The sequence below is a fragment of the Astyanax mexicanus genome, chromosome 7 (genome assembly GCF_023375975.1).
Source record: "Astyanax mexicanus isolate ESR-SI-001 chromosome 7, AstMex3_surface, whole genome shotgun sequence".
Classification (NCBI taxonomy): Eukaryota; Metazoa; Chordata; class Actinopteri; order Characiformes; family Acestrorhamphidae; genus Astyanax; species Astyanax mexicanus.
This window is the reverse complement of record NC_064414.1, coordinates 14,377,745-14,404,721: the sequence shown is the minus strand read 5'-3', so window position 1 is coordinate 14,404,721 and position 26,977 is coordinate 14,377,745. Positions and strand designations below refer to the sequence as shown.

The 26,977-nt window shown below is 45.9% G+C and overlaps 1 protein-coding gene across 1 annotated transcript in view; it reads left to right on the top strand.

Moving 5' to 3' along the window:
- Positions 1-1,093: 1,093 nt before the first annotated feature.
- Positions 1,094-26,977, top strand: part of plpp4 (phospholipid phosphatase 4) — a 234,351-nt gene continuing 208,467 nt past the window's right edge. The window contains exon 1 of the mRNA XM_049481547.1: positions 1,094-1,746. Within this exon, the coding sequence (XP_049337504.1) occupies positions 1,658-1,746 (89 nt within the window). The 5' untranslated portion in view covers positions 1,094-1,657. The remainder of the gene's footprint in view (positions 1,747-26,977) is intronic.

The following is a 26,977-nucleotide window of genomic DNA, read 5'->3' as shown; positions in this document are numbered from 1 at the left end:
TTGCATGAATTCATAAAGCAGCCCTGTTTGTAGCCTGATACAAATACATGTTATAGCTGTTTAAAGGAGGAAGCACCTTTAACCTGAAGAATTAGACGTGAGCTGTTATTTCAGAAAAATTCAGGAAATACATATTAGAGATGATTTCAATAAAAAGGATAAAACATCAATTGAACTACACAGAGCAGACAAAAATGGTGGAGTTAATAATAGACACTAAACTAGTGCTGGGCGGTATGACCAAAAATGCATATCACAGTATTTTTCAAGATTCTGGCGGTTTTACAGTATATCACTGTATTTTTATTATTATTTATTAATATATTTTTGCATGACTGGGCTTTTATATAGGATGTTACTTACTCTACAGTTTGGAGTACATATAATATAAACACTAAGACTTGAAATTAAGGCTTTGATTAGTACTGGTTTACTTTGCCCTACAAAACAAAAACAGCTAAAGAATGTAAACAACAGACCTTAAAAAGAGACCAGCAACTTTAACACGGTTTCCTTTACAAAACTAATTATTTTAATAAATAATTTAAGCCATTAGAACCATTACAGTATTAAAACCAGCCACAATTCCCCACTTTCACCCAGCTGGGAACAGCTAGTTAGAGTGACAGTACTTGAACACCCAGCATGTTTCTACGGTTCAAAATTGCACAAGGGTATACCATATGAACCGGTATACCACCCAGCACTACACTAAACTTGTTATATTTAATATGTTGATATGCTTCTCTGTAACCCCACATACATGAATTGAAAGTCGGTTGTGCACCGCTAAGTATGAGGGGCCGGTCTAAACAAAAATGCCAGGGCCGATTTTTTGTCCCAGTCCAGCCCTGGATCATGTAAACATACCTCCTGAAAGACACAACATGCTTCAGAGACGGGTGCTTACAGCCCAAAAAGATGGTTTTAATTGCAGTAGTGAGTTTACCAAAGCGCGCGAGCTCCCGCTCCAGCGCGTCATTAGATATTAACGGCGGTCGTTAGAGGAAAATATGTGTGGTAGAGAGAGGGAGGAGGAGAGGTTTGGTAGAGAGAGAGTGAGAGATGAAGAGAGGTGTGAGAGAGAGGAAGAGAGGTGTGAGAGAGAAAGAGAGAGAGCGAGAGCAAGAAAGATGTGAGAGAGAGAGAGAGAGAGAGAGAGAGAGAGAGAGAGAGAGAAAGAGAGAGAGAGGAAGGAAGAGAGATTGAGAGAGAGAGGGAGGAAGAGAGGTGTGGTAAAGAGATTGGGAGAGAGAGAGAGAGGAAGAGAGTTGTTAGAGAGAAAGAGAAAAAGAGGGGTGGGATCCAGTCAACTTTACTTCTCCCACATCGTCGCCTTCTTCTTCTTTTTCACGTCCCTGCTGACGTCTTTACAGGGTTGTTAGTGTGTGTCGTTTCACGCACGCACGCACGCACGCACGCACACATACACACACACACACACACACACACAGGATTAAAGGCCGAATTTAACTGGAAATCTAAAAAAAAAGGCTCAGCCTGCCTCCCGCTGCTGCTAGCGGTGCGGTTGTCGAGGGGAACGCGGGGCTGGAGCGCGGCGGCGCGGTGCAGCCTGACTACAGGACCACGAACGACCATCCCGCAGTGTTGTTTCAGATTTGGATTTGCTGAGGAGGAGCAGGAGAACAGAGAGATCATGAAGATGTCGCCTCCAGACCGAAGGAAAAGCCTGCGCGACCTGGCGCTGGAGATCGGGATCCGGGTGCTGCTGTTCGGAGTTTTTGTGTGAGTAGATATTCAGTGCAGACTGCGAGCCGATAAACACGGCGGAGACCTGGTAGCTTTACGTCTTTGATTAGGGTGGGTCATAAGAGACCGGCGATGTGGAGCTTATCTGCACTCATTTAAACCGATCAGGAGCTTCTCGTCTGAGTTCAGTGCAGATAGAGGAGAGGCTGCTCTCTACTGAACAAATGGAGTCTATCTGATCATACAGGGTTTGTATGGATTTTAAAGACAGTAGTTTAATCCCGGCTCCATGCCAGTAGTCAGTCGGTTCTAACAGGTTGTTCTAGCTCATTTCTCTTGAGCGTTATATACGGAATGTGTATAATTATAACCATTATCACCTTCAGCTAAAAGTCTTCTTTTATAAGACTCTGAACTACATTAACGTGAATACATATTGGTCATGTCACTGTACCTGTAAAAATACAGTAATTCATGTAGTTTCTTCAGTACATTGTAGTTTATTTACCGATATCAGGTACAACATGCTGCTGTGATCCACATATCTTCCTGAATGGTATTACTCACAAACTGCAATTTCTTTTACAATTAGGTATTCTTGTTGTCATGTTGTCTGAATTCAGGCTGTTGTTTGGGCAATGCCATACACTAACACCTCAATTCTTCCGTAAGTAAATATTCTAAATCCTTAGAAACATACTGAAAAAGACTTTCCTGCAACTGGAATGCAGAATGCTTTTAGAGTTTGTGTTTCACACACACTCGTTTATGCTTCAGCCAGCATTTATTTAATTGGAAGAAGATGATACAAGAAAGATATATTATATTTTGTTCATATAGAATATATATAGATTTTAAAGAAACTTAATGCTGCAGTGCTGGGTTTATATAGGTTCCTGGTTTGGAGCCCAAGTGTTCTTTGTATGGGTCCAGTATTGGCAAAGATCGGGGCCTTCACTGGTAAGCTGGGCTAACGTATTTAATGAACAAAAATCCAATATGGTGTTTAATGGAAAAATGAGAACAGAATATTTTTTAACATTAAGTGTAACTTGTACTGTTTAGAGACCCAGTCTGATTTCTTTGTGGGCAAAAATGTTGTAGAGTTTTCTGTGCTTCACTCGCCTTTTCTCATTCAACCCTGAGAAACTCTCCCTCAGAGCAAACAGTTTACAGGTGTCTTACCTACTATTTCGAGAAAAAATGTTTATGAGAATGTGTGCTGCACCCTTTGTCTCCAGTGATCCCAGTACTGTCTGTGAATGGAGTAGCTTTTGGAAATTAGATTTTTTTTTCTGCATTAAAAATGAATGTGGAGAAAAAGTCAGTGCCCATTTACTGTACTCAACTGCGTGCACTCCTTAAGAGAAGTCGTCCAAATTCTAATCCACAGCCATACTGATGATTTGAGCCATAATATTTTCATATCAACATCTTGAGAACTTATCTATTTCATAGTAATCACAACATGTAATCAACAAACAAACTGTCATAGCAACCACCTAATAACACCATAGCATACATGTACCAACACCATAACCACCTGTGATACCATAAAGAGTAGTGGGAACAACTTTAGGCGTGGATCCATGCTGTTTTGTCCAGAAAATGCGCATCATATTAATGATCTTACAATATGAAAATATAATTTTTTTGGCCTTTGGCTCAGTAATATGTCTGGAAGAGGAGAAATGAGGCTTAAACAGAAAAAAACACCTTGCCTCCTGTGAAGCATGGTTAGGGGTGGGGAGTGTGTAAGCAGATAAGAAGTGTGTGAGCGAGTGAGGAATGTGAGTGTGTGAGCAGGTGAGCTGTGTGAGTGAGTGAGGGGTGTGAGTGGGTGGGGAGTGTGTGAGTGAGTAAGAAGTGTGTGAGTAGGTGAGGGGTGTGAGTGGGTGGGGAGTGTGTGAGTGAGTAAGAAGTGTGTGAGTAGGTGAGGGGTGTAAGTGGGTGAGGAGTGTAAGTGAGTAAGAAGTGTGTGAGTAGGTGAGGGGTGTGAGTGGGTAAGGAGTGTAATTGAGTAAGAAGTGTGTGAGTAGGTGTGGGGTGTAAGTGGGTAAGGAGCGTAACTGGGTAAGAAGTGGGTGAGTAGGTGAGGGGTGTAAGTGGGTGAGGAGTGTAATTGAGTAAGAAGTGTGTGAGTAGGTGAGGGGTGTAAGTGGGTGAGGAGTGTAAGTGAGTAAGAAGTGTGTGAGTAGGTGAGGGGTGTGAGTGGGTAAGGAGTGTAATTGAGTAAGAAGTGTGTGAGTAGGTGAGGGTTGTAAGTGGGTAAGGAGTGTAACTGGGTAAGAAGTGGGTGAGTAGGTGAGGGGTGTGAGTGGGTAAGGAGTGTAAGTGAGCAAAAAGTGTGTGAGTAGGTAAGGAGTGTAAGTGAGTAAGAAGTGTGTGAGTAGGTGTGGGTTGTAAGTGGGTAAGGAGTGTAAGTGAGTATGAAGTGTGTGAGTAGGTGAGGGTGTGAGTGGGTAAGGAGTGTAAGTGAGTAAGAAGTGTGTGAGTAGGTGAGGGGTGTAAGTGGGTAAGGAGTGTAATTGAGTAAGAAGTGTGTGAGTAGGTGAGGGGTGTAAGTGGGTAAGGAGTGTAAGTGAGTAAGAAGTGGGTGAGTAGGTGAGGGTGTGAGTGGGTAAGGAGTGTAAGTGAGTAAGAAGTGGATGAGTAGGTGAGGGGTGTAAGTGGGTAAGGAGTGTAAGTGAGTAAGAAGTGTGTGAGTAGGTGTGGGGTGTAAGTGGGTAAGGAGTGTAATTGAGTAAGAAGTGTGTGAGTAGGTGAGGGGTGTAAGTGGGTAAGGAGTGTAACTGAGTAAGAAGTGTGTGAGTAGGTGAGGGGTCTAAGTGGGTAAGGAGTGTAAGTGAGTAAGAAGTGTGTGAGTAGGTGAGGGGTGTAAGTGGGTAAGGAGTGTAATTGAGTAAGAAGTGGGTGAGTAGGTGAGGAGTGTGAGTGGGTAAGGAGTGTAAGTGAGTAAGAAGTGTGTGAGTAGGTAAGGAGTGTAAGTGAGTAAGAAGTGTGTGAGTAGGTGAGGGGTGTAAGTGGGTAAGGAGTGTAAGTGAGTATGAAGTGTGTGAGTAGGTGAGGGTGTGAGTGGGTAAGGAGTGTAAGTGAGTAAGAAGTGTGTGAGTAGGTGAGGGGTGTAAGTGGGTAAGGAGTGTAAGTGAGTAAGAAGTGTGTGAGTAGGTGAGGGGTGTAAGTGGGTAAGGAGTGTAACTGAGTAAGAAGTGTGTGAGTAGGTGAGGGGTCTAAGTGGGTAAGGAGTGTAAGTGAGTAAGAAGTGTGTGAGTAGGTGAGGGGTGTAAGTGGGTAAGGAGTGTAATTGAGTAAGAAGTGGGTGAGTAGGTGAGGAGTGTGAGTGGGTAAGGAGTGTAATTGAGTAAGAAGTGTGTGAGTAGGTGAGGGGTGTAAGTGGGTAAGGAGTGTAAGTGAGTAAGAAGTGGGTGAGTAGGTGAGGGTGTGAGTGGGTAAGGAGTGTAAGTGAGTAAGAAGTGGGTGAGTAGGTGAGGGGTGTAAGTGGGTAAGGAGTGTAAGTGAGTAAGAAGTGTGTGAGTAGGTGAGGGGTGTAAGTGGGTAAGGAGCGTAACTGGGTAAGAAGTGGGTGAGTAGGTGAGGGGTGTAAGTGGGTGAGGAGTGTAATTGAGTAAGAAGTGTGTGAGTAGGTGAGGGGTGTAAGTGGGTGAGGAGTGTAAGTGAGTAAGAAGTGTGTGAGTAGGTGAGGGGAGTGAGTGGGTAAGGAGTGTAATTGAGTAAGAAGTGTGTGAGTAGGTGAGGGTTGTAAGTGGGTAAGTTTTGGCCTTTGGCTCAGTAATATGTCTGGAAGAGGAGAAATGAGGCTTAAACAGAAAAAAACACCTTGCCTCCTGTGAAGCATGGTTAGGGGTGGGGAGTGTGTAAGCAGATAAGAAGTGTGTGAGCGAGTGAGGAATGTGAGTGTGTGAGCAGGTGAGCTGTGTGAGTGAGTGAGGGGTGTGAGTGGGTGGGGAGTGTGTGAGTGAGTAAGAAGTGTGTGAGTAGGTGAGGGGTGTGAGTGGGTGGGGAGTGTGTGAGTGAGTAAGAAGTGTGTGAGTAGGTGAGGGGTGTAAGTGGGTGAGGAGTGTAAGTGAGTAAGAAGTGTGTGAGTAGGTGAGGGGTGTGAGTGGGTAAGGAGTGTAATTGAGTAAGAAGTGTGTGAGTAGGTGTGGGGTGTAAGTGGGTAAGGAGCGTAACTGGGTAAGAAGTGGGTGAGTAGGTGAGGGGTGTAAGTGGGTGAGGAGTGTAATTGAGTAAGAAGTGTGTGAGTAGGTGAGGGGTGTAAGTGGGTGAGGAGTGTAAGTGAGTAAGAAGTGTGTGAGTAGGTGAGGGGTGTGAGTGGGTAAGGAGTGTAATTGAGTAAGAAGTGTGTGAGTAGGTGAGGGTTGTAAGTGGGTAAGGAGTGTAACTGGGTAAGAAGTGGGTGAGTAGGTGAGGGGTGTGAGTGGGTAAGGAGTGTAAGTGAGCAAAAAGTGTGTGAGTAGGTAAGGAGTGTAAGTGAGTAAGAAGTGTGTGAGTAGGTGTGGGTTGTAAGTGGGTAAGGAGTGTAAGTGAGTATGAAGTGTGTGAGTAGGTGAGGGTGTGAGTGGGTAAGGAGTGTAAGTGAGTAAGAAGTGTGTGAGTAGGTGAGGGGTGTAAGTGGGTAAGGAGTGTAATTGAGTAAGAAGTGTGTGAGTAGGTGAGGGGTGTAAGTGGGTAAGGAGTGTAAGTGAGTAAGAAGTGGGTGAGTAGGTGAGGGTGTGAGTGGGTAAGGAGTGTAAGTGAGTAAGAAGTGGATGAGTAGGTGAGGGGTGTAAGTGGGTAAGGAGTGTAAGTGAGTAAGAAGTGTGTGAGTAGGTGTGGGGTGTAAGTGGGTAAGGAGTGTAATTGAGTAAGAAGTGTGTGAGTAGGTGAGGGGTGTAAGTGGGTAAGGAGTGTAACTGAGTAAGAAGTGTGTGAGTAGGTGAGGGGTCTAAGTGGGTAAGGAGTGTAAGTGAGTAAGAAGTGGGTGAGTAGGTGAGGGTGTGAGTGGGTAAGGAGTGTAAGTGAGTAAGAAGTGTGTGAGTAGGTGAGGAGTGTGAGTGGGTAAGGAGTGTAAGTGAGTAAGAAGTGTGTGAGTAGGTAAGGAGTGTAAGTGAGTAAGAAGTGTGTGAGTAGGTGAGGGGTGTAAGTGGGTAAGGAGTGTAAGTGAGTATGAAGTGTGTGAGTAGGTGAGGGTGTGAGTGGGTAAGGAGTGTAAGTGAGTAAGAAGTGTGTGAGTAGGTGAGGGGTGTAAGTGGGTAAGGAGTGTAAGTGAGTAAGAAGTGTGTGAGTAGGTGAGGGGTGTAAGTGGGTAAGGAGTGTAACTGAGTAAGAAGTGTGTGAGTAGGTGAGGGGTCTAAGTGGGTAAGGAGTGTAAGTGAGTAAGAAGTGTGTGAGTAGGTGAGGGGTGTAAGTGGGTAAGGAGTGTAATTGAGTAAGAAGTGGGTGAGTAGGTGAGGAGTGTGAGTGGGTAAGGAGTGTAATTGAGTAAGAAGTGTGTGAGTAGGTGAGGGGTGTAAGTGGGTAAGGAGTGTAAGTGAGTAAGAAGTGGGTGAGTAGGTGAGGGTGTGAGTGGGTAAGGAGTGTAAGTGAGTAAGAAGTGGGTGAGTAGGTGAGGGGTGTAAGTGGGTAAGGAGTGTAAGTGAGTAAGAAGTGTGTGAGTAGGTGAGGGGTGTAAGTGGGTAAGGAGTGTAATTGAGTAAGAAGTGTGTGAGTAGGTGAGGGGTCTAAGTGGGTAAGGAGTGTAAGTGAGTAAGAAGTGTGTGAGTAGGTGAGGGGTCTAAGTGGGTAAGGAGTGTAAGTGAGTAAGAAGTGTGTGAGTAGGTGAGGGGTGTAAGTGGGTAAGGAGTGTAAGTGAGTAAGAAGTGTGTGAGTAGGTGAGGGGTGTAAGTGGGTAAGGAGTGTAACTGAGTAAGAAGTGTGTGAGTAGGTGAGGGGTCTAAGTGGGTAAGGAGTGTAAGTGAGTAAGAAGTGTGTGAGTAGGTGAGGGGTGTAAGTGGGTAAGGAGTGTAATTGAGTAAGAAGTGGGTGAGTAGGTGAGGAGTGTGAGTGGGTAAGGAGTGTAAGTGAGTAAGAAGTGTGTGAGTAGGTGAGGGGTGTAAGTGGGTAAGGAGTGTAACTGAGTAAGAAGTGTGTGAGTAGGTGAGGGGTGTGAGTGGGTAAGGAGTGTAAGTGAGTAAGAAGTGTGTGAGTAGGGGAGGGGTGTGAGTGGGTAAGGAGTGTAAGTGAGTAAGAAGTGTGTGAGTGGGTAAGGGGTGTAAGGGAATAAGGAATGTAATTGAGTAAGAAGTGTGTGAGTAGGTGTGGGGTGTAAGTGGGTAAGGAGTGTAAGTGAGTATGAAGTGTGTGAGTAGGTGAAGGGTGTAAGTGGTTAAGGAGTGTAATTTAGTAAGAAGTGTGTGAGTAGGTGTGGGGTGTGAGTGGGTAAGGAGTGTAAGTGAGTAAGAAGTGTGTGAGTAGGTGAGGGGTGTAAGTGGTTAAGGAGTGTAATTGAGTAAGAAGTGTGTGAGTAGGTGAGGGGTCTAAGTGGGTAAGGAGTGTAATTGAGTAAGAAGTGTGTGAGTAGGTGAGGGGTGTAAGTGGGTAAGGAGTGTAAGTGAGTAAGAAGTGTGTGAGTAGGTGAGGGGTGTAAGTGGGTAAGGAGTGTAAGTGAGTAAGAAGTGTGTGAGTAGGTGAGGGGTGTGAGTGGGTAAGGAGTGTAAGTGAGTATGAAGTGTGTGAGTAGGTGAGGGTGTGAGTGGGTAAGGAGTGTAAGTGAGTAAGAAGTGTGTGAGTAGGTGAGAGGTGTAAGTGAATAAGGAGTGTAATTGAGTAAGAAGTGTGTGAGTAGGTGTGGGGTGTAAGTGGGTAAGGAGTGTAAGTGAGTATGAAGTGTGTGAGTAGGTGAGGGGTGTAAGTGGGTAAGGAGTGTAATTGAGTAAGAAGTGGGTGAGTAGGTGAGGGGTGTGAGTGGGTAAGGAGTGTAAGTGAGTAAGAAGTGTGTGAGTAGGTGAGGGGTGTGAGTGGGTAAGGAGTGTAATTTAGTAAGAAGTGTGTGAGTAGGTGAGGGGTGTGAGTGGGTAAGGAGTGTAAGTGAGTAAGAAGTGGGTGAGTAGGTGAGGGGTGTAAGTGAATAAGGAGTGTAATTGAGTAAGAAGTGTGTGAGTAGGTGTGGGGTGTAAGTGGGTAAGGAGTGTAATTGAGTAAGAAGTGTGTGAGTAGGTGAGGGGTGTAAGTGGGTAAGGAGTGTAACTGAGTAAGAAGTGTGTGAGTAGGTGAGGGGTCTAAGTGGTTAAGGAGTGTAATTGAGTAAGAACTGTGTGAGTAGGTGTGGGGTGTAAGTGGGTAAGGAGTGTAATTGAGTTAGAAGTGTGTGAGTAGGTGAGGGGTGTAAGTGGGTAAGGAGTGTAATTGAGTAAGAAGTGTGTAAGTGGGTAAGGAGTGTAAGTGAGTAAGAAGTGGGTTAGTAGGTGAGGGGTGTAAGTGGGTAAGGAGTGTAATTGAGTAAGAAGTGTGTGAGTAGGTGAGAGGTGTAAGTGGGTAAGGAGTGTAATTGAGTAAGAAGTGTGTGAGTAGGTGAGGGGTCTAAGTGGGTAAGGAGTGTAAGTGAGTAAGAAGTGTGTGAGTAGGTGAGGGGTGTAAGTGGGTAAGGAGTGTAATTGAGTAAGAAGTGGGTGAGTAGGTGAGGAGTGTGAGTGGGTAAGGAGTGTAAGTGAGTAAGAAGTGTGTGAGTAGGTGAGGGGTGTAAGTGGGTAAGGACTGTAACTGAGTAAGAAGTGTGTGAGTAGGTAAGGGGTGTGAGTGGGTAAGGAGTGTAAGTGAGTAAGAAGTGTGTGAGTAGGTGAGGGGTGTGAGTGGGTAAGGAGTGTAATTGAGTAAGAAGTGTGTGAGTAGGTGAGGGGTGTAAGTGGGTAAGGAGTGTAAGTGAGTAAGAAGTGGGTGAGTAGGTGAGGGTGTGAGTGGGTAAGGAGTGTAAGTGAGTAAGAAGTGGGTGAGTAGGTGAGGGGTGTAAGTGGGTAAGGAGTGTAAGTGAGTAAGAAGTGTGTGAGTAGGTGAGGGGTGTAAGTGGGTAAGGAGTGTAACTGAGTAAGAAGTGTGTGAGTAGGTGAGGGGTCTAAGTGGGTAAGGAGTGTAAGTGAGTAAGAAGTGTGTGAGTAGGTGAGGGGTGTAAGTGGGTAAGGAGTGTAATTGAGTAAGAAGTGGGTGAGTAGGTGAGGAGTGTGAGTGGGTAAGGAGTGTAAGTGAGTAAGAAGTGTGTGAGTAGGTGAGGGGTGTAAGTGGGTAAGGAGTGTAACTGAGTAAGAAGTGTGTGAGTAGGTGAGGGGTGTGAGTGGGTAAGGAGTGTAAGTGAGTAAGAAGTGTGTGAGTAGGTGAGGGGTGTGAGTGGGTAAGGAGTGTAATTGAGTAAGAAGTGTGTGAGTAGGTGAGGGGTGTGAGTGGGTAAGGAGTGTAAGTGAGTAAGAAGTGTGTGAGTGGGTAAGGGGTGTAAGGGAATAAGGAATGTAATTGAGTAAGAAGTGTGTGAGTAGGTGTGGGGTGTAAGTGGTTAAGGAGTGTAATTGAGTAAGAAGTGTGTGAGTAGGTGAGGGGTGTAAGTGGGTGAGGAGTGTAATTGAGTAAGAAGTGTGTGAGTAGGTGAGGGGTGTAAGTGGGTAAGGAGTGTAAGTGAGTAAGAAGTGTGTGAGTAGGTGAGGGGTGTAAGTGGTTAAGGAGTGTAATTGAGTAAGAAGTGTGTGAGTAGGTGTGGGGTGTAAGTGGGTAAGGAGTGTAATTGAGTAAGAAGTGTGTGAGTAGGTGAGGGGTGTAAGTGGTTAAGGAGTGTAATTGAGTAAGAAGTGTGTGAGTAGGTGAGGGGTCTAAGTGGGTAAGGAGTGTAATTGAGTAAGAAGTGTGTGAGTAGGTGAGGGGTGTAAGTGGGTAAGGAGTGTAAGTGAGTAAGAAGTGTGTGAGTAGGTGAGGGGTGTAAGTGGGTAAGGAGTGTAAGTGAGTAAGAAGTGGGTGAGTAGGTGAGGGGTGTAAGTGGGTAAGGAGTGTAAGTGAGTAAGAAGTGTGTGAGTAGGTGAGGGGTGTAAGTGGGTAAGGAGTGTAATTGAGTAAGAAGTGTGTGAGTAGGTGAGGGGTCTAAGTGGGTAAGGAGTGTAAGTGAGTAAGAAGTGTGTGAGTAGGTGAGGGGTCTAAGTGGGTAAGGAGTGTAAGTGAGTAAGAAGTGTGTGAGTAGGTGAGGGGTGTAAGTGGGTAAGGAGTGTAAGTGAGTAAGAAGTGTGTGAGTAGGTGAGGGGTGTAAGTGGGTAAGGAGTGTAACTGAGTAAGAAGTGTGTGAGTAGGTGAGGGGTCTAAGTGGGTAAGGAGTGTAAGTGAGTAAGAAGTGTGTGAGTAGGTGAGGGGTGTAAGTGGGTAAGGAGTGTAATTGAGTAAGAAGTGGGTGAGTAGGTGAGGAGTGTGAGTGGGTAAGGAGTGTAAGTGAGTAAGAAGTGTGTGAGTAGGTGAGGGGTGTAAGTGGGTAAGGAGTGTAACTGAGTAAGAAGTGTGTGAGTAGGTGAGGGGTGTGAGTGGGTAAGGAGTGTAAGTGAGTAAGAAGTGTGTGAGTAGGGGAGGGGTGTGAGTGGGTAAGGAGTGTAAGTGAGTAAGAAGTGTGTGAGTGGGTAAGGGGTGTAAGGGAATAAGGAATGTAATTGAGTAAGAAGTGTGTGAGTAGGTGTGGGGTGTAAGTGGGTAAGGAGTGTGAGTATGAAGTGTGTGAGTAGGTGAAGGGTGTAAGTGGTTAAGGAGTGTAATTTAGTAAGAAGTGTGTGAGTAGGTGTGGGGTGTGAGTGGGTAAGGAGTGTAAGTGAGTAAGAAGTGTGTGAGTAGGTGAGGGGTGTAAGTGGTTAAGGAGTGTAATTGAGTAAGAAGTGTGTGAGTAGGTGAGGGGTCTAAGTGGGTAAGGAGTGTAATTGAGTAAGAAGTGTGTGAGTAGGTGAGGGGTGTAAGTGGGTAAGGAGTGTAAGTGAGTAAGAAGTGTGTGAGTAGGTGAGGGGTGTAAGTGGGTAAGGAGTGTAAGTGAGTAAGAAGTGTGTGAGTAGGTGAGGGGTGTGAGTGGGTAAGGAGTGTAAGTGAGTATGAAGTGTGTGAGTAGGTGAGGGTGTGAGTGGGTAAGGAGTGTAAGTGAGTAAGAAGTGTGTGAGTAGGTGAGAGGTGTAAGTGAATAAGGAGTGTAATTGAGTAAGAAGTGTGTGAGTAGGTGTGGGGTGTAAGTGGGTAAGGAGTGTAAGTGAGTATGAAGTGTGTGAGTAGGTGAGGGGTGTAAGTGGGTAAGGAGTGTAATTGAGTAAGAAGTGGGTGAGTAGGTGAGGGGTGTGAGTGGGTAAGGAGTGTAAGTGAGTAAGAAGTGTGTGAGTAGGTGAGGGGTGTGAGTGGGTAAGGAGTGTAATTTAGTAAGAAGTGTGTGAGTAGGTGAGGGGTGTGAGTGGGTAAGGAGTGTAAGTGAGTAAGAAGTGGGTGAGTAGGTGAGGGGTGTAAGTGAATAAGGAGTGTAATTGAGTAAGAAGTGTGTGAGTAGGTGTGGGGTGTAAGTGGGTAAGGAGTGTAATTGAGTAAGAAGTGTGTGAGTAGGTGAGGGGTGTAAGTGGGTAAGGAGTGTAACTGAGTAAGAAGTGTGTGAGTAGGTGAGGGGTCTAAGTGGTTAAGGAGTGTAATTGAGTAAGAACTGTGTGAGTAGGTGTGGGGTGTAAGTGGGTAAGGAGTGTAATTGAGTTAGAAGTGTGTGAGTAGGTGAGGGGTGTAAGTGGGTAAGGAGTGTAATTGAGTAAGAAGTGTGTAAGTGGGTAAGGAGTGTAAGTGAGTAAGAAGTGGGTTAGTAGGTGAGGGGTGTAAGTGGGTAAGGAGTGTAATTGAGTAAGAAGTGTGTGAGTAGGTGAGAGGTGTAAGTGGGTAAGGAGTGTAATTGAGTAAGAAGTGTGTGAGTAGGTGAGGGGTCTAAGTGGGTAAGGAGTGTAAGTGAGTAAGAAGTGTGTGAGTAGGTGAGGGGTGTAAGTGGGTAAGGAGTGTAATTGAGTAAGAAGTGGGTGAGTAGGTGAGGAGTGTGAGTGGGTAAGGAGTGTAAGTGAGTAAGAAGTGTGTGAGTAGGTGAGGGGTGTAAGTGGGTAAGGACTGTAACTGAGTAAGAAGTGTGTGAGTAGGTAAGGGGTGTGAGTGGGTAAGGAGTGTAAGTGAGTAAGAAGTGTGTGAGTAGGTGAGGGGTGTGAGTGGGTAAGGAGTGTAATTGAGTAAGAAGTGTGTGAGTAGGTGAGGGGTGTAAGTGGGTAAGGAGTGTAAGTGAGTAAGAAGTGGGTGAGTAGGTGAGGGTGTGAGTGGGTAAGGAGTGTAAGTGAGTAAGAAGTGGGTGAGTAGGTGAGGGGTGTAAGTGGGTAAGGAGTGTAAGTGAGTAAGAAGTGTGTGAGTAGGTGAGGGGTGTAAGTGGGTAAGGAGTGTAACTGAGTAAGAAGTGTGTGAGTAGGTGAGGGGTCTAAGTGGGTAAGGAGTGTAAGTGAGTAAGAAGTGTGTGAGTAGGTGAGGGGTGTAAGTGGGTAAGGAGTGTAATTGAGTAAGAAGTGGGTGAGTAGGTGAGGAGTGTGAGTGGGTAAGGAGTGTAAGTGAGTAAGAAGTGTGTGAGTAGGTGAGGGGTGTAAGTGGGTAAGGAGTGTAACTGAGTAAGAAGTGTGTGAGTAGGTGAGGGGTGTGAGTGGGTAAGGAGTGTAAGTGAGTAAGAAGTGTGTGAGTAGGTGAGGGGTGTGAGTGGGTAAGGAGTGTAATTGAGTAAGAAGTGTGTGAGTAGGTGAGGGGTGTGAGTGGGTAAGGAGTGTAAGTGAGTAAGAAGTGTGTGAGTGGGTAAGGGGTGTAAGGGAATAAGGAATGTAATTGAGTAAGAAGTGTGTGAGTAGGTGTGGGGTGTAAGTGGTTAAGGAGTGTAATTGAGTAAGAAGTGTGTGAGTAGGTGAGGGGTGTAAGTGGGTGAGGAGTGTAATTGAGTAAGAAGTGTGTGAGTAGGTGAGGGGTGTAAGTGGGTAAGGAGTGTAAGTGAGTAAGAAGTGTGTGAGTAGGTGAGGGGTGTAAGTGGTTAAGGAGTGTAATTGAGTAAGAAGTGTGTGAGTAGGTGTGGGGTGTAAGTGGGTAAGGAGTGTAATTGAGTAAGAAGTGTGTGAGTAGGTGAGGGGTGTAAGTGGTTAAGGAGTGTAATTGAGTAAGAAGTGTGTGAGTAGGTGAGGGGTCTAAGTGGGTAAGGAGTGTAATTGAGTAAGAAGTGTGTGAGTAGGTGAGGGGTGTAAGTGGGTAAGGAGTGTAAGTGAGTAAGAAGTGTGTGAGTAGGTGAGGGGTGTAAGTGGGTAAGGAGTGTAAGTGAGTAAGAAGTGTGTGAGTAGGTGAGGGGTGTGAGTGGGTAAGGAGTGTAAGTGAGTATGAAGTGTGTGAGTAGGTGAGGGTGTGAGTGGGTAAGGAGTGTAAGTGAGTAAGAAGTGTGTGAGTAGGTGAGAGGTGTAAGTGAATAAGGAGTGTAATTGAGTAAGAAGTGTGTGAGTAGGTGTGGGGTGTAAGTGGGTAAGGAGTGTAAGTGAGTATGAAGTGTGTGAGTAGGTGAGGGGTGTAAGTGGGTAAGGAGTGTAATTGAGTAAGAAGTGGGTGAGTAGGTGAGGGGTGTGAGTGGGTAAGGAGTGTAAGTGAGTAAGAAGTGTGTGAGTAGGTGAGGGGTGTGAGTGGGTAAGGAGTGTAATTTAGTAAGAAGTGTGTGAGTAGGTGAGGGGTGTGAGTGGGTAAGGAGTGTAAGTGAGTAAGAAGTGGGTGAGTAGGTGAGGGGTGTAAGTGAATAAGGAGTGTAATTGAGTAAGAAGTGTGTGAGTAGGTGTGGGGTGTAAGTGGGTAAGGAGTGTAATTGAGTAAGAAGTGTGTGAGTAGGTGAGGGGTGTAAGTGGGTAAGGAGTGTAACTGAGTAAGAAGTGTGTGAGTAGGTGAGGGGTCTAAGTGGTTAAGGAGTGTAATTGAGTAAGAACTGTGTGAGTAGGTGTGGGGTGTAAGTGGGTAAGGAGTGTAATTGAGTTAGAAGTGTGTGAGTAGGTGAGGGGTGTAAGTGGGTAAGGAGTGTAATTGAGTAAGAAGTGTGTAAGTGGGTAAGGAGTGTAAGTGAGTAAGAAGTGGGTTAGTAGGTGAGGGGTGTAAGTGGGTAAGGAGTGTAATTGAGTAAGAAGTGTGTGAGTAGGTGAGAGGTGTAAGTGGGTAAGGAGTGTAATTGAGTAAGAAGTGTGTGAGTAGGTGAGGGGTCTAAGTGGGTAAGGAGTGTAAGTGAGTAAGAAGTGTGTGAGTAGGTGAGGGGTGTAAGTGGGTAAGGAGTGTAATTGAGTAAGAAGTGGGTGAGTAGGTGAGGAGTGTGAGTGGGTAAGGAGTGTAAGTGAGTAAGAAGTGTGTGAGTAGGTGAGGGGTGTAAGTGGGTAAGGACTGTAACTGAGTAAGAAGTGTGTGAGTAGGTAAGGGGTGTGAGTGGGTAAGGAGTGTAAGTGAGTAAGAAGTGTGTGAGTAGGTGAGGGGTGTGAGTGGGTAAGGAGTGTAATTGAGTAAGAAGTGTGTGAGTAGGTGAGGGGTGTAAGTGGGTAAGGAGTGTAAGTGAGTAAGAAGTGGGTGAGTAGGTGAGGGTGTGAGTGGGTAAGGAGTGTAAGTGAGTAAGAAGTGGGTGAGTAGGTGAGGGGTGTAAGTGGGTAAGGAGTGTAAGTGAGTAAGAAGTGTGTGAGTAGGTGAGGGGTGTAAGTGGGTAAGGAGTGTAACTGAGTAAGAAGTGTGTGAGTAGGTGAGGGGTCTAAGTGGGTAAGGAGTGTAAGTGAGTAAGAAGTGTGTGAGTAGGTGAGGGGTGTAAGTGGGTAAGGAGTGTAATTGAGTAAGAAGTGGGTGAGTAGGTGAGGAGTGTGAGTGGGTAAGGAGTGTAAGTGAGTAAGAAGTGTGTGAGTAGGTGAGGGGTGTAAGTGGGTAAGGAGTGTAACTGAGTAAGAAGTGTGTGAGTAGGTGAGGGGTGTGAGTGGGTAAGGAGTGTAAGTGAGTAAGAAGTGTGTGAGTAGGTGAGGGGTGTGAGTGGGTAAGGAGTGTAATTGAGTAAGAAGTGTGTGAGTAGGTGAGGGGTGTGAGTGGGTAAGGAGTGTAAGTGAGTAAGAAGTGTGTGAATGGGTAAGGGGTGTAAGGGAATAAGGAATGTAATTGAGTAAGAAGTGTGTGAGTAGGTGTGGGGTGTAAGTGGGTAAGGAGTGTAAGTGAGTATGAAGTGTGTGAGTAGGTGAAGGGTGTAAGTGGTTAAGGAGTGTAATTGAGTAAGAAGTGTGTGAGTAGGTGAGGGGTGTGAGTGGGTAAGGAGTGTAAGTGAGTAAGAAGTGTGTGAGTAGGTGAGGGGTGTAAGTGGTTAAGGAGTGTAATTGAGTAAGAAGTGTGTGAGTAGGTGAGGGGTGTAAGTGGGTGAGGAGTGTAATTGAGTAAGAAGTGTGTGAGTAGGTGAGGGGTGTAAGTGGGTAAGGAGTGTAAGTGAGTAAGAAGTGTGTGAGTAGGTGAGGGGTGTAAGTGGGTAAGAAGTGTAAGTGAGTAAGAAGTGTGTGAGTAGGTGAGAGGTGTAAGTGGGTAAGGAGTGTAATTGAGTAAGAAGTGTGTGAGTAGGTGAGGGGTGTAAGTGAATAAGGAGTGTAATTGAGTAAGAAGTGTGTGAGTAGGTGTGGGGTGTAAGTGGGTAAGGAGTGTAAGTGAGTATGAAGTGTGTGAGTAGGTGAGGGGTGTAAGTGGGTAAGGAGTGTAATTGAGTAAGAAGTGGGTGAGTAGGTGAGGGGTGTGAGTGGGTAAGGAGTGTAAGTGAGTAAGAAGTGTGTGAGTAGGTGAGGGGTGTGAGTGGGTAAGGAGTGTAATTGAGTAAGAAGTGTGTGAGTAGGTGAGGGGTGTGATTGGATAAGGAGTGTAAGTGAGTATGAAGTGTGTGAGTAGGTGAGGGTGTGAGTGGGTAAGGAGTGTAAGTGAGTAAGAAGTGTGTGAGTAGGTGAGGGGTGTAAGTGGGTAAGGAGTGTAAGTGAGTAAGAAGTGTGTGAGTAGGTGAGGGGTGTAAGTGGGTAAGGAGTGTAACTGAGTAAGAAGTGTGTGAGTAGGTGAGGGGTGTAAGTGGGTAAGGAGTGTAATTGAGTAAGAAGTGTGTGAGTAGGTGAGGGGTGTAAGTGGGTAAGGAGTGTAACTGAGTAAGAAGTGTGTGAGTAGGTGAGGGGTGTGAGTGGGTAAGGAGTGTAAGTGAGTAAGAAGTGTGTGAGTAGGTGAGGGGTGTAAGTGGGTAAGTAGTGTAATTGAGTAAGAAGTGTGTGAGTAGGTGAGGGGTGTAAGTGGGTAAGGAGTGTAATTGAGTAAGAAGTGTGTGAGTAGGTGAGGGGTCTAAGTGGGTAAGGAGTGTAAGTGAGTAAGAAGTGTGTGAGTAGGTGAGGGGTGTAAGTGGGTAAGGAGTGTAAGTGAGTAAGAAGTGTGTGAGTAGGTGAGGGGTGTAAGTGGGTAAGGAGTGTAACTGAGTAAGAAGTGTGTGAGTAGGTGAGGGGTGTGAGTGGGTAAGGAGTGTAAGTGAGTAAGAAGTGTGTGAGTAGGTGAGGGGTCTAAGTGGGTAAGGAGTGTAAGTGAGTAAGAAGTGTGTGAGTAGGTGAGGGGTCTAAGTGGGTAAGGAGTGTAAGTGAGTAAGAAGTGTGTGAGTAGGTGAGGGGTGTAAGTGGGTAAGGAGTGTAAGTGAGTAAGAAGTGTGTGAGTAGGTGAGGGGTGTAAGTGGGTAAGGAGTGTAAGTGAGTAAGAAGTGTGTGAGTAGGTGAGGGGTGTAAGTGGGTAAGGAGTGTAACTGAGTAAGAAGTGTGTGAGTAGGTGAGGGGTCTAAGTGGGTAAGGAGTGTAAGTGAGTAAGAAGTGTGTGAGTAGGTGAGGGGTGTAAGTGGGTAAGGAGTGTAATTGAGTAAGAAGTGGGTGAGTAGGTGAGGAGTGTGAGTGGGTAAGGAGTGTAAGTGAGTAAGAAGTGTGTGAGTAGGTGAGGAGTGTAAGTGGGTAAGGAGTGTAACTGAGTAAGAAGTGTGTGAGTAGGTGAGGGGTGTGAGTGGGTAAGGAGTGTAAGTGAGTAAGAAGTGTGTGAGTAGGTGAGGGGTGTGAGTGGGTAAGGAGTGTAATTGAGTAAGAAGTGTGTGAGTAGGTGAGGGGTGTGAGTGGGTAAGGAGTGTAAGTGAGTAAGAAGTGTGTGAGTGGGTAAGGGGTGTAAGGGAATAAGGAATGTAATTGAGTATGAAGTGTGTGAGTAGGTGAGGGGTGTAAGTGGGTAAGGAGTGTAATTGAGTAAGAAGTGTGTGAGTAGGTGAGGGTGTGAGTGGGTAAGGAGTGTAAGTGAGTAAGAAGTGTGTGAGTAGGTGAGAGGTGTAAGTGAATAAGGAGTGTAATTGAGTAAGAAGTGTGTGAGTAGGTGTGGGGTGTAAGTGGGTAAGGAGTGTAAGTGAGTATGAAGTGTGTGAGTAGGTGAGGGGTGTAAGTGGGTAAGGAGTGTAATTGAGTAAGAAGTGGGTGAGTAGGTGAGGGGTGTGAGTGGGTAAGGAGTGTAAGTGAGTAAGAAGTGGGTGAGTAGGTGAGGGGTGTAAGTGAATAAGGAGTGTAATTGAGTAAGAAGTGTGTGAGTAGGTGTGGGGTGTAAGTGGGTAAGGAGTGTAATTGAGTAAGAAGTGTGTGAGTAGGTGAGGGGTGTAAGTGGGTAAGGAGTGTAACTGAGTAAGAAGTGTGTGAGTAGGTGAGGGGTCTAAGTGGTTAAGGAGTGTAATTGAGTAAGAACTGTGTGAGTAGGTGTGGGGTGTAAGTGGGTAAGGAGTGTAATTGAGTTAGAAGTGTGTGAGTAGGTGAGGGGTGTAAGTGGGTAAGGAGTGTAATTGAGTAAGAAGTGTGTAAGTGGGTAAGGAGTGTAAGTGAGTAAGAAGTGGGTTAGTAGGTGAGGGGTGTAAGTGGGTAAGGAGTGTAATTGAGTAAGAAGTGTGTGAGTAGGTGAGAGGTGTAAGTGGGTAAGGAGTGTAATTGAGTAAGAAGTGTGTGAGTAGGTGAGGGGTCTAAGTGGGTAAGGAGTGTAAGTGAGTAAGAAGTGTGTGAGTAGGTGAGGGGTGTAAGTGGGTAAGGAGTGTAATTGAGTAAGAAGTGGGTGAGTAGGTGAGGAGTGTGAGTGGGTAAGGAGTGTAAGTGAGTAAGAAGTGTGTGAGTAGGTGAGGGGTGTAAGTGGGTAAGGACTGTAACTGAGTAAGAAGTGTGTGAGTAGGTAAGGGGTGTGAGTGGGTAAGGAGTGTAAGTGAGTAAGAAGTGTGTGAGTAGGTGAGGGGTGTGAGTGGGTAAGGAGTGTAATTGAGTAAGAAGTGTGTGAGTAGGTGAGGGGTGTAAGTGGGTAAGGAGTGTAAGTGAGTAAGAAGTGGGTGAGTAGGTGAGGGTGTGAGTGGGTAAGGAGTGTAAGTGAGTAAGAAGTGGGTGAGTAGGTGAGGGGTGTAAGTGGGTAAGGAGTGTAAGTGAGTAAGAAGTGTGTGAGTAGGTGAGGGGTGTAAGTGGGTAAGGAGTGTAACTGAGTAAGAAGTGTGTGAGTAGGTGAGGGGTCTAAGTGGGTAAGGAGTGTAAGTGAGTAAGAAGTGTGTGAGTAGGTGAGGGGTGTAAGTGGGTAAGGAGTGTAATTGAGTAAGAAGTGGGTGAGTAGGTGAGGAGTGTGAGTGGGTAAGGAGTGTAAGTGAGTAAGAAGTGTGTGAGTAGGTGAGGGGTGTAAGTGGGTAAGGAGTGTAACTGAGTAAGAAGTGTGTGAGTAGGTGAGGGGTGTGAGTGGGTAAGGAGTGTAAGTGAGTAAGAAGTGTGTGAGTAGGTGAGGGGTGTGAGTGGGTAAGGAGTGTAATTGAGTAAGAAGTGTGTGAGTAGGTGAGGGGTGTGAGTGGGTAAGGAGTGTAAGTGAGTAAGAAGTGTGTGAGTGGGTAAGGGGTGTAAGGGAATAAGGAATGTAATTGAGTAAGAAGTGTGTGAGTAGGTGTGGGGTGTAAGTGGGTAAGGAGTGTAAGTGAGTATGAAGTGTGTGAGTAGGTGAAGGGTGTAAGTGGTTAAGGAGTGTAATTGAGTAAGAAGTGTGTGAGTAGGTGAGGGGTGTGAGTGGGTAAGGAGTGTAAGTGAGTAAGAAGTGTGTGAGTAGGTGAGGGGTGTAAGTGGTTAAGGAGTGTAATTGAGTAAGAAGTGTGTGAGTAGGTGAGGGGTGTAAGTGGGTGAGGAGTGTAATTGAGTAAGAAGTGTGTGAGTAGGTGAGGGGTGTAAGTGGGTAAGGAGTGTAAGTGAGTAAGAAGTGTGTGAGTAGGTGAGGGGTGTAAGTGGTTAAGGAGTGTAATTGAGTAAGAAGTGTGTGAGTAGGTGTGGGGTGTAAGTGGGTAAGGAGTGTAATTGAGTAAGAAGTGTGTGAGTAGGTGAGGGGTGTAAGTGGTTAAGGAGTGTAATTGAGTAAGAAGTGTGTGAGTAGGTGAGGGGTCTAAGTGGGTAAGGAGTGTAATTGAGTAAGAAGTGTGTGAGTAGGTGAGGGGTGTAAGTGGGTAAGGAGTGTAAGTGAGTAAGAAGTGTGTGAGTAGGTGAGGGGTGTAAGTGGGTAAGGAGTGTAAGTGAGTAAGAAGTGTGTGAGTAGGTGAGGGGTGTGAGTGGGTAAGGAGTGTAAGTGAGTATGAAGTGTGTGAGTAGGTGAGGGTGTGAGTGGGTAAGGAGTGTAAGTGAGTAAGAAGTGTGTGAGTAGGTGAGAGGTGTAAGTGAATAAGGAGTGTAATTGAGTAAGAAGTGTGTGAGTAGGTGTGGGGTGTAAGTGGGTAAGGAGTGTAAGTGAGTATGAAGTGTGTGAGTAGGTGAGGGGTGTAAGTGGGTAAGGAGTGTAATTGAGTAAGAAGTGGGTGAGTAGGTGAGGGGTGTGAGTGGGTAAGGAGTGTAAGTGAGTAAGAAGTGTGTGAGTAGGTGAGGGGTGTGAGTGGGTAAGGAGTGTAATTTAGTAAGAAGTGTGTGAGTAGGTGAGGGGTGTGAGTGGGTAAGGAGTGTAAGTGAGTAAGAAGTGGGTGAGTAGGTGAGGGGTGTAAGTGAATAAGGAGTGTAATTGAGTAAGAAGTGTGTGAGTAGGTGTGGGGTGTAAGTGGGTAAGGAGTGTAATTGAGTAAGAAGTGTGTGAGTAGGTGAGGGGTGTAAGTGGGTAAGGAGTGTAACTGAGTAAGAAGTGTGTGAGTAGGTGAGGGGTCTAAGTGGTTAAGGAGTGTAATTGAGTAAGAACTGTGTGAGTAGGTGTGGGGTGTAAGTGGGTAAGGAGTGTAATTGAGTTAGAAGTGTGTGAGTAGGTTAGGGGTGTAAGTGGGTAAGGAGTGTAATTGAGTAAGAAGTGTGTAAGTGGGTAAGGAGTGTAAGTGAGTAAGAAGTGGGTTAGTAGGTGAGGGGTGTAAGTGGGTAAGGAGTGTAATTGAGTAAGAAGTGTGTGAGTAGGTGAGAGGTGTAAGTGGGTAAGGAGTGTAATTGAGTAAGAAGTGTGTGAGTAGGTGAGGGGTCTAAGTGGGTAAGGAGTGTAAGTGAGTAAGAAGTGTGTGAGTAGGTGAGGGGTGTAAGTGGGTAAGGAGTGTAATTGAGTAAGAAGTGGGTGAGTAGGTGAGGAGTGTGAGTGGGTAAGGAGTGTAAGTGAGTAAGAAGTGTGTGAGTAGGTGAGGGGTGTAAGTGGGTAAGGACTGTAACTGAGTAAGAAGTGTGTGAGTAGGTAAGGGGTGTGAGTGGGTAAGGAGTGTAAGTGAGTAAGAAGTGTGTGAGTAGGTGAGGGGTGTGAGTGGGTAAGGAGTGTAATTGAGTAAGAAGTGTGTGAGTAGGTGAGGGGTGTAAGTGGGTAAGGAGTGTAAGTGAGTAAGAAGTGGGTGAGTAGGTGAGGGTGTGAGTGGGTAAGGAGTGTAAGTGAGTAAGAAGTGGGTGAGTAGGTGAGGGGTGTAAGTGGGTAAGGAGTGTAAGTGAGTAAGAAGTGTGTGAGTAGGTGAGGGGTGTAAGTGGGTAAGGAGTGTAACTGAGTAAGAAGTGTGTGAGTAGGTGAGGGGTCTAAGTGGGTAAGGAGTGTAAGTGAGTAAGAAGTGTGTGAGTAGGTGAGGGGTGTAAGTGGGTAAGGAGTGTAATTGAGTAAGAAGTGGGTGAGTAGGTGAGGAGTGTGAGTGGGTAAGGAGTGTAAGTGAGTAAGAAGTGTGTGAGTAGGTGAGGGGTGTAAGTGGGTAAGGAGTGTAACTGAGTAAGAAGTGTGTGAGTAGGTGAGGGGTGTGAGTGGGTAAGGAGTGTAAGTGAGTAAGAAGTGTGTGAGTAGGTGAGGGTTGTGAGTGGGTAAGGAGTGTAATTGAGTAAGAAGTGTGTGAGTAGGTGAGGGGTGTGAGTGGGTAAGGAGTGTAAGTGAGTAAGAAGTGTGTGAGTGGGTAAGGGGTGTAAGGGAATAAGGAATGTAATTGAGTAAGAAGTGTGTGAGTAGGTGTGGGGTGTAAGTGGGTAAGGAGTGTAAGTGAGTATGAAGTGTGTGAGTAGGTGAAGGGTGTAAGTGGTTAAGGAGTGTAATTGAGTAAGAAGTGTGTGAGTAGGTGAGGGGTGTGAGTGGGTAAGGAGTGTAAGTGAGTAAGAAGTGTGTGAGTAGGTGAGGGGTGTAAGTGGTTAAGGAGTGTAATTGAGTAAGAAGTGTGTGAGTAGGTGAGGGGTGTAAGTGGGTGAGGAGTGTAATTGAGTAAGAAGTGTGTGAGTAGGTGAGGGGTGTAAGTGGGTAAGGAGTGTAAGTGAGTAAGAAGTGTGTGAGTAGGTGAGGGGTGTAAGTGGGTAAGAAGTGTAAGTGAGTAAGAAGTGTGTGAGTAGGTGAGAGGTGTAAGTGGGTAAGGAGTGTAATTGAGTAAGAAGTGTGTGAGTAGGTGAGGGGTGTAAGTGAATAAGGAGTGTAATTGAGTAAGAAGTGTGTGAGTAGGTGTGGGGTGTAAGTGGGTAAGGAGTGTAAGTGAGTATGAAGTGTGTGAGTAGGTGAGGGGTGTAAGTGGGTAAGGAGTGTAATTGAGTAAGAAGTGGGTGAGTAGGTGAGGGGTGTGAGTGGGTAAGGAGTGTAAGTGAGTAAGAAGTGTGTGAGTAGGTGAGGGGTGTGAGTGGGTAAGGAGTGTAATTGAGTAAGAAGTGTGTGAGTAGGTGAGGGGTGTGAGTGGGTAAGGAGTGTAAGTGAGTATGAAGTGTGTGAGTAGGTGAGGGTGTGAGTGGGTAAGGAGTGTAAGTGAGTAAGAAGTGTGTGAGTAGGTGAGGGGTGTAAGTGGGTAAGGAGTGTAAGTGAGTAAGAAGTGTGTGAGTAGGTGAGGGGTGTAAGTGGGTAAGGAGTGTAACTGAGTAAGAAGTGTGTGAGTAGGTGAGGGGTGTAAGTGGGTAAGGAGTGTAATTGAGTAAGAAGTGTGTGAGTAGGTGAGGGGTGTAAGTGGGTAAGGAGTGTAACTGAGTAAGAAGTGTGTGAGTAGGTGAGGGGTGTGAGTGGGTAAGGAGTGTAAGTGAGTAAGAAGTGTGAGTAGGTGAGGGGTGTAAGTGGGTAAGGAGTGTAATTGAGTAAGAAGTGTGTGAGTAGGTCAGGGGTCTAAGTGGGTAAGGAGTGTAAGTGAGTAAGAAGTGTGTGAGTAGGTGAGGGGTCTAAGTGGGTAAGGAGTGTAAGTGAGTAAGAAGTGTGTGAGTAGGTGAGGGGTGTAAGTGGGTAAGGAGTGTAAGTGAGTAAGAAGTGTGTGAGTAGGTGAGGGGTGTAAGTGGGTAAGGAGTGTAACTGAGTAAGAAGTGTGTGAGTAGGTGAGGGGTGTGAGTGGGTAAGGAGTGTAAGTGAGTAAGAAGTGTGTGAGTAGGTGAGGGGTCTAAGTGGGTAAGGAGTGTAAGTGAGTAAGAAGTGTGTGAGTAGGTGAGGGGTCTAAGTGGGTAAGGAGTGTAAGTGAGTAAGAAGTGTGTGAGTAGGTGAGGGGTGTAATTGGGTAAGGAGTGTAAGTGAGTAAGAAGTGTGTGAGTAGGTGAGGGGTGTAAGTGGGTAAGGAGTGTAACTGAGTAAGAAGTGTGTGAGTAGGTGAGGGGTCTAAGTGGGTAAGGAGTGTAAGTGAGTAAGAAGTGTGTGAGTAGGTGAGGGGTGTAAGTGGGTAAGGAGTGTAATTGAGTAAGAAGTGGGTGAGTAGGTGAGGAGTGTGAGTGGGTAAGGAGTGTAAGTGAGTAAGAAGTGTGTGAGTAGGTGAGGAGTGTAAGTGGGTAAGGAGTGTAACTGAGTAAGAAGTGTGTGAGTAGGTGAGGGGTGTGAGTGGGTAAGGAGTGTAAGTGAGTAAAAAGTGTGTGAGTAGGTGAGGGGTGTGAGTGGGTAAGGAGTGTAATTGAGTAAGAAGTGTGTGAGTAGGTAAGGGGTGTGAGTGGGTAAGGAGTGTAAGTGAGTAAGAAGTGTGTGAGTGGGTAAGGGGTGTAAGGGAATAAGGAATGTAATTGAGTATGAAGTGTGTGAGTAGGTGAGGGGTGTAAGTGGGTAAGGAGTGTAATTGAGTAAGAAGTGGGTGAGTAGGTGAGGGGTGTGAGTGGGTAAGGAGTGTAAGTGAGTAAGAAGTGTGTGAGTAGGTGAGGGGTGTGAGTGGGTAAGGAGTGTAATTGAGTAAGAAGTGTGTGAGTAGGTGAGGGGTGTGAGTGGGTAAGGAGTGTAAGTGAGTATGAAGTGTGTGAGTAGGTCAGGGTGTGAGTGGGTAAGGAGTGTAAGTGAGTAAGAAGTGTGTGAGTAGGTGAGGGGTGTAAGTGGGTAAGGAGTGTAAGTGAGTAAGAAGTGTGTGAGTAGGTGAGGGGTGTAAGTGGGTAAGGAGTGTAAGTGAGTAAGAAGTGTGTGAGTAGGTGAGGGGTGTAAGTGGGTAAGGAGTGTAATTGAGTAAGAAGTGTGTGAGTAGGTGAGGGGTGTAAGTGGGTAAGGAGTGTAATTGAGTAAGAAGTGTGTGAGTAGGTGTGGGGTGTAAGTGGGTAAGGAGTGTAATTGAGTAAGAAGTGTGTGAGTAGGTGAGGGGTGTAAGTGGGTAAGGAGTGTAAGTGAGTAAGAAGTGTGTGAGTAGGTGAGGGGTGTAAGTGGGTAAGGAGTGTAATTGAGTAAGAAGTGTGTGAGTAGGTGAGTGGTGTAAGTGGGTAAGGAGTGTAAGTGAGTAAGAAGTGTGTGAGGGGGTAAGGAGTGTAAGTGAGTAAGAAGTGTGTGAGTAGGTGAGGGGTGTAAGTGGGTAAGGAGTGTAAGTGAGTAAGAAGTGTGTGAGTAGGTGAGAGGTGTAAGTGGGTAAGGAGTGTAATTGAGTAAGAAGTGTGTGAGTAGGTGAGGGGTGTAAGTGGGTAAGGAGTGTGAGTAAGAAGTGGGTGAGTAGGTTAGGGGTGTAAGTGGGTAAGGAGTGTAACTGAGTATGAAGTGTGTGAGTAGGTGAGGGGTGTAAGTGGGTAAGGAGTGTAACTGAGTAAGAAGTGTGTGACTGGGTAAGGGGTGTAAGTGAGTAAGAAGTGTGTGAGTAGGTGAGGGTGTGAGTGGGTAAGAAGTGTAAGTGAATAAGAAGTGTGTGAGTAGGTGAGGGGTGTAAGTGGGTAAGGAGTGTAATTGAGTAAGAAGTGGGTGAGTAGGTGAGGGGTGTGATTGGGTAAGGAGTGTAAGTGAGTAAGAGGTGTGTGAGTAGGTGAGGGGTGTAAGTGGGTAAGGAGTGTAACTGGGTAAGAAGTGGGTGAGTAGGTGAGGGGTGTAAGTGAATAAGGAGTGTAAGTGAGTAAGAAGTGGATGAGTAGGTGTGGGGTGTGAGTGGGTAAGGATTGTAATTGAGTAAGAAGTGTGTAAGTAGGTGAGGGGTGTGAGTGGGTAAGGAGTGTAAGTGAGTAAGAAGTGTGTGAGTAGGTGAGGGGTGTAAGTGAATAAGGAGTGTAATTGAGTAAGAAGTGTGTGAGTAGGTGAGGGGTGTAAGTGGTTAAGGAGTGTAATTGAGTAAGAAGTGTGTGAGTAGGTGTGGGGTGTAAGTGGGTAAGGAGTGTAAGTGAGTAAGAAGTGTGTGAGTGGGTAAGGAGTGTAAGTGAGTAAGAAGTGTGTGAGTAGGTGAGGGGTGTAAGTGGGTAAGGAGTGTAAGTGATTAAGAAGTGTGTGAGTAGGTGAGGGGTGTAAGTGGGTAAGGAGTGTAAGTGAGTAAGAAGTGTGTGAGTAGGTGAGGGGTGTAAGTGGGTAAGGAGTGTAATTGAGTAAGAAGTGTGTGAGTACGTGAGTGGTGTAAGTGGGTAAGGAGTGTAAGTGAGTAAGAAGTGTGTGAGTGGGTAAGGAGTGTAAGTGAGTAAGAAGTGTGTGACTAGGTGAGGGGTGTAAGTGGGTAAGGAGTGTAAGTGAGTAAGAAGTGTGTGAGTAGGTGAGGTGTAAGTGGGTAAGGAGTGTAATTGAGTAAGAAGTGTGTGAGTAGGTGAGGGGTGTGAGTGGGTAAGGAGTGTGAGTAAGAAGTGGGTGAGTAGGTGAGGGGTGTAAGTGGGTAAGGAGTGTAACTGAGTATGAAGTGTGTGAGTAGGTGAGGGGTGTAAGTGGGTAAGGAGTGTAACTGAGTAAGAAGTGTGTGACTGGGTAAGGAGTGTAATTGAGTAAGAAGTGGGTGAGTAGGTGAGGGGTGTGAGTGGGTAAGGAGTGTAAGTGAGTAAGAAGTGTGTGAGTAGGTGAGGGGTGTAAGTGGGTAAGGAGTGTAACTGGGTAAGAAGTGGGTGAGTAGGTGAGGGGGTGTAAGTGAATAAGGAGTGTAAGTGAGTAAGAAGTGGATGAGTAGGTGTGGGGTGTGAGTGGGTAAGGATTGTATTTGAGTAAGAAGTGTGTAAGTAGGTGAGGGGTGTGAGTGGGTAAGGAGTGTAAGTGAGTAAGATGTGTGTGAGTAGGTGAGGGGTGTAAGTGAATAAGGAGTGTAATTGAGTAAGAAGTGTGTGAGTAGGTGAGGGGTGTAAGTGGGTAAGGAGTGTGTGAGTGAGTAAGAAGTGTGTGAGTAGGTGTGCGGTGTAAGTGGGTAAGGAGTGTAATTGAGTAAGAAGTGTGTGAGTAGGTGAGGGGTGTGAGTGGGTATGGAGTGTAATTGAGTAAGAAGTGTGTGAGTAGGTGTGGGGTGTAAGTGGGTAAGGAGTGTAATTGAGTAAGAAGTGTGTGAGTAGGTGTGGGGTGTAAGTGGGTAAGGAGTGTAATTGAGTAAGAAGTGTGTGAGTAAGTGAGGGGTGTAAGTGGGTAAGGAGTGTAATTGAGTAAGTAGTGTGTGAGTAGGTGAGGGGTGTAAGTGGGTAAGGAGTGTAAGTGAGTA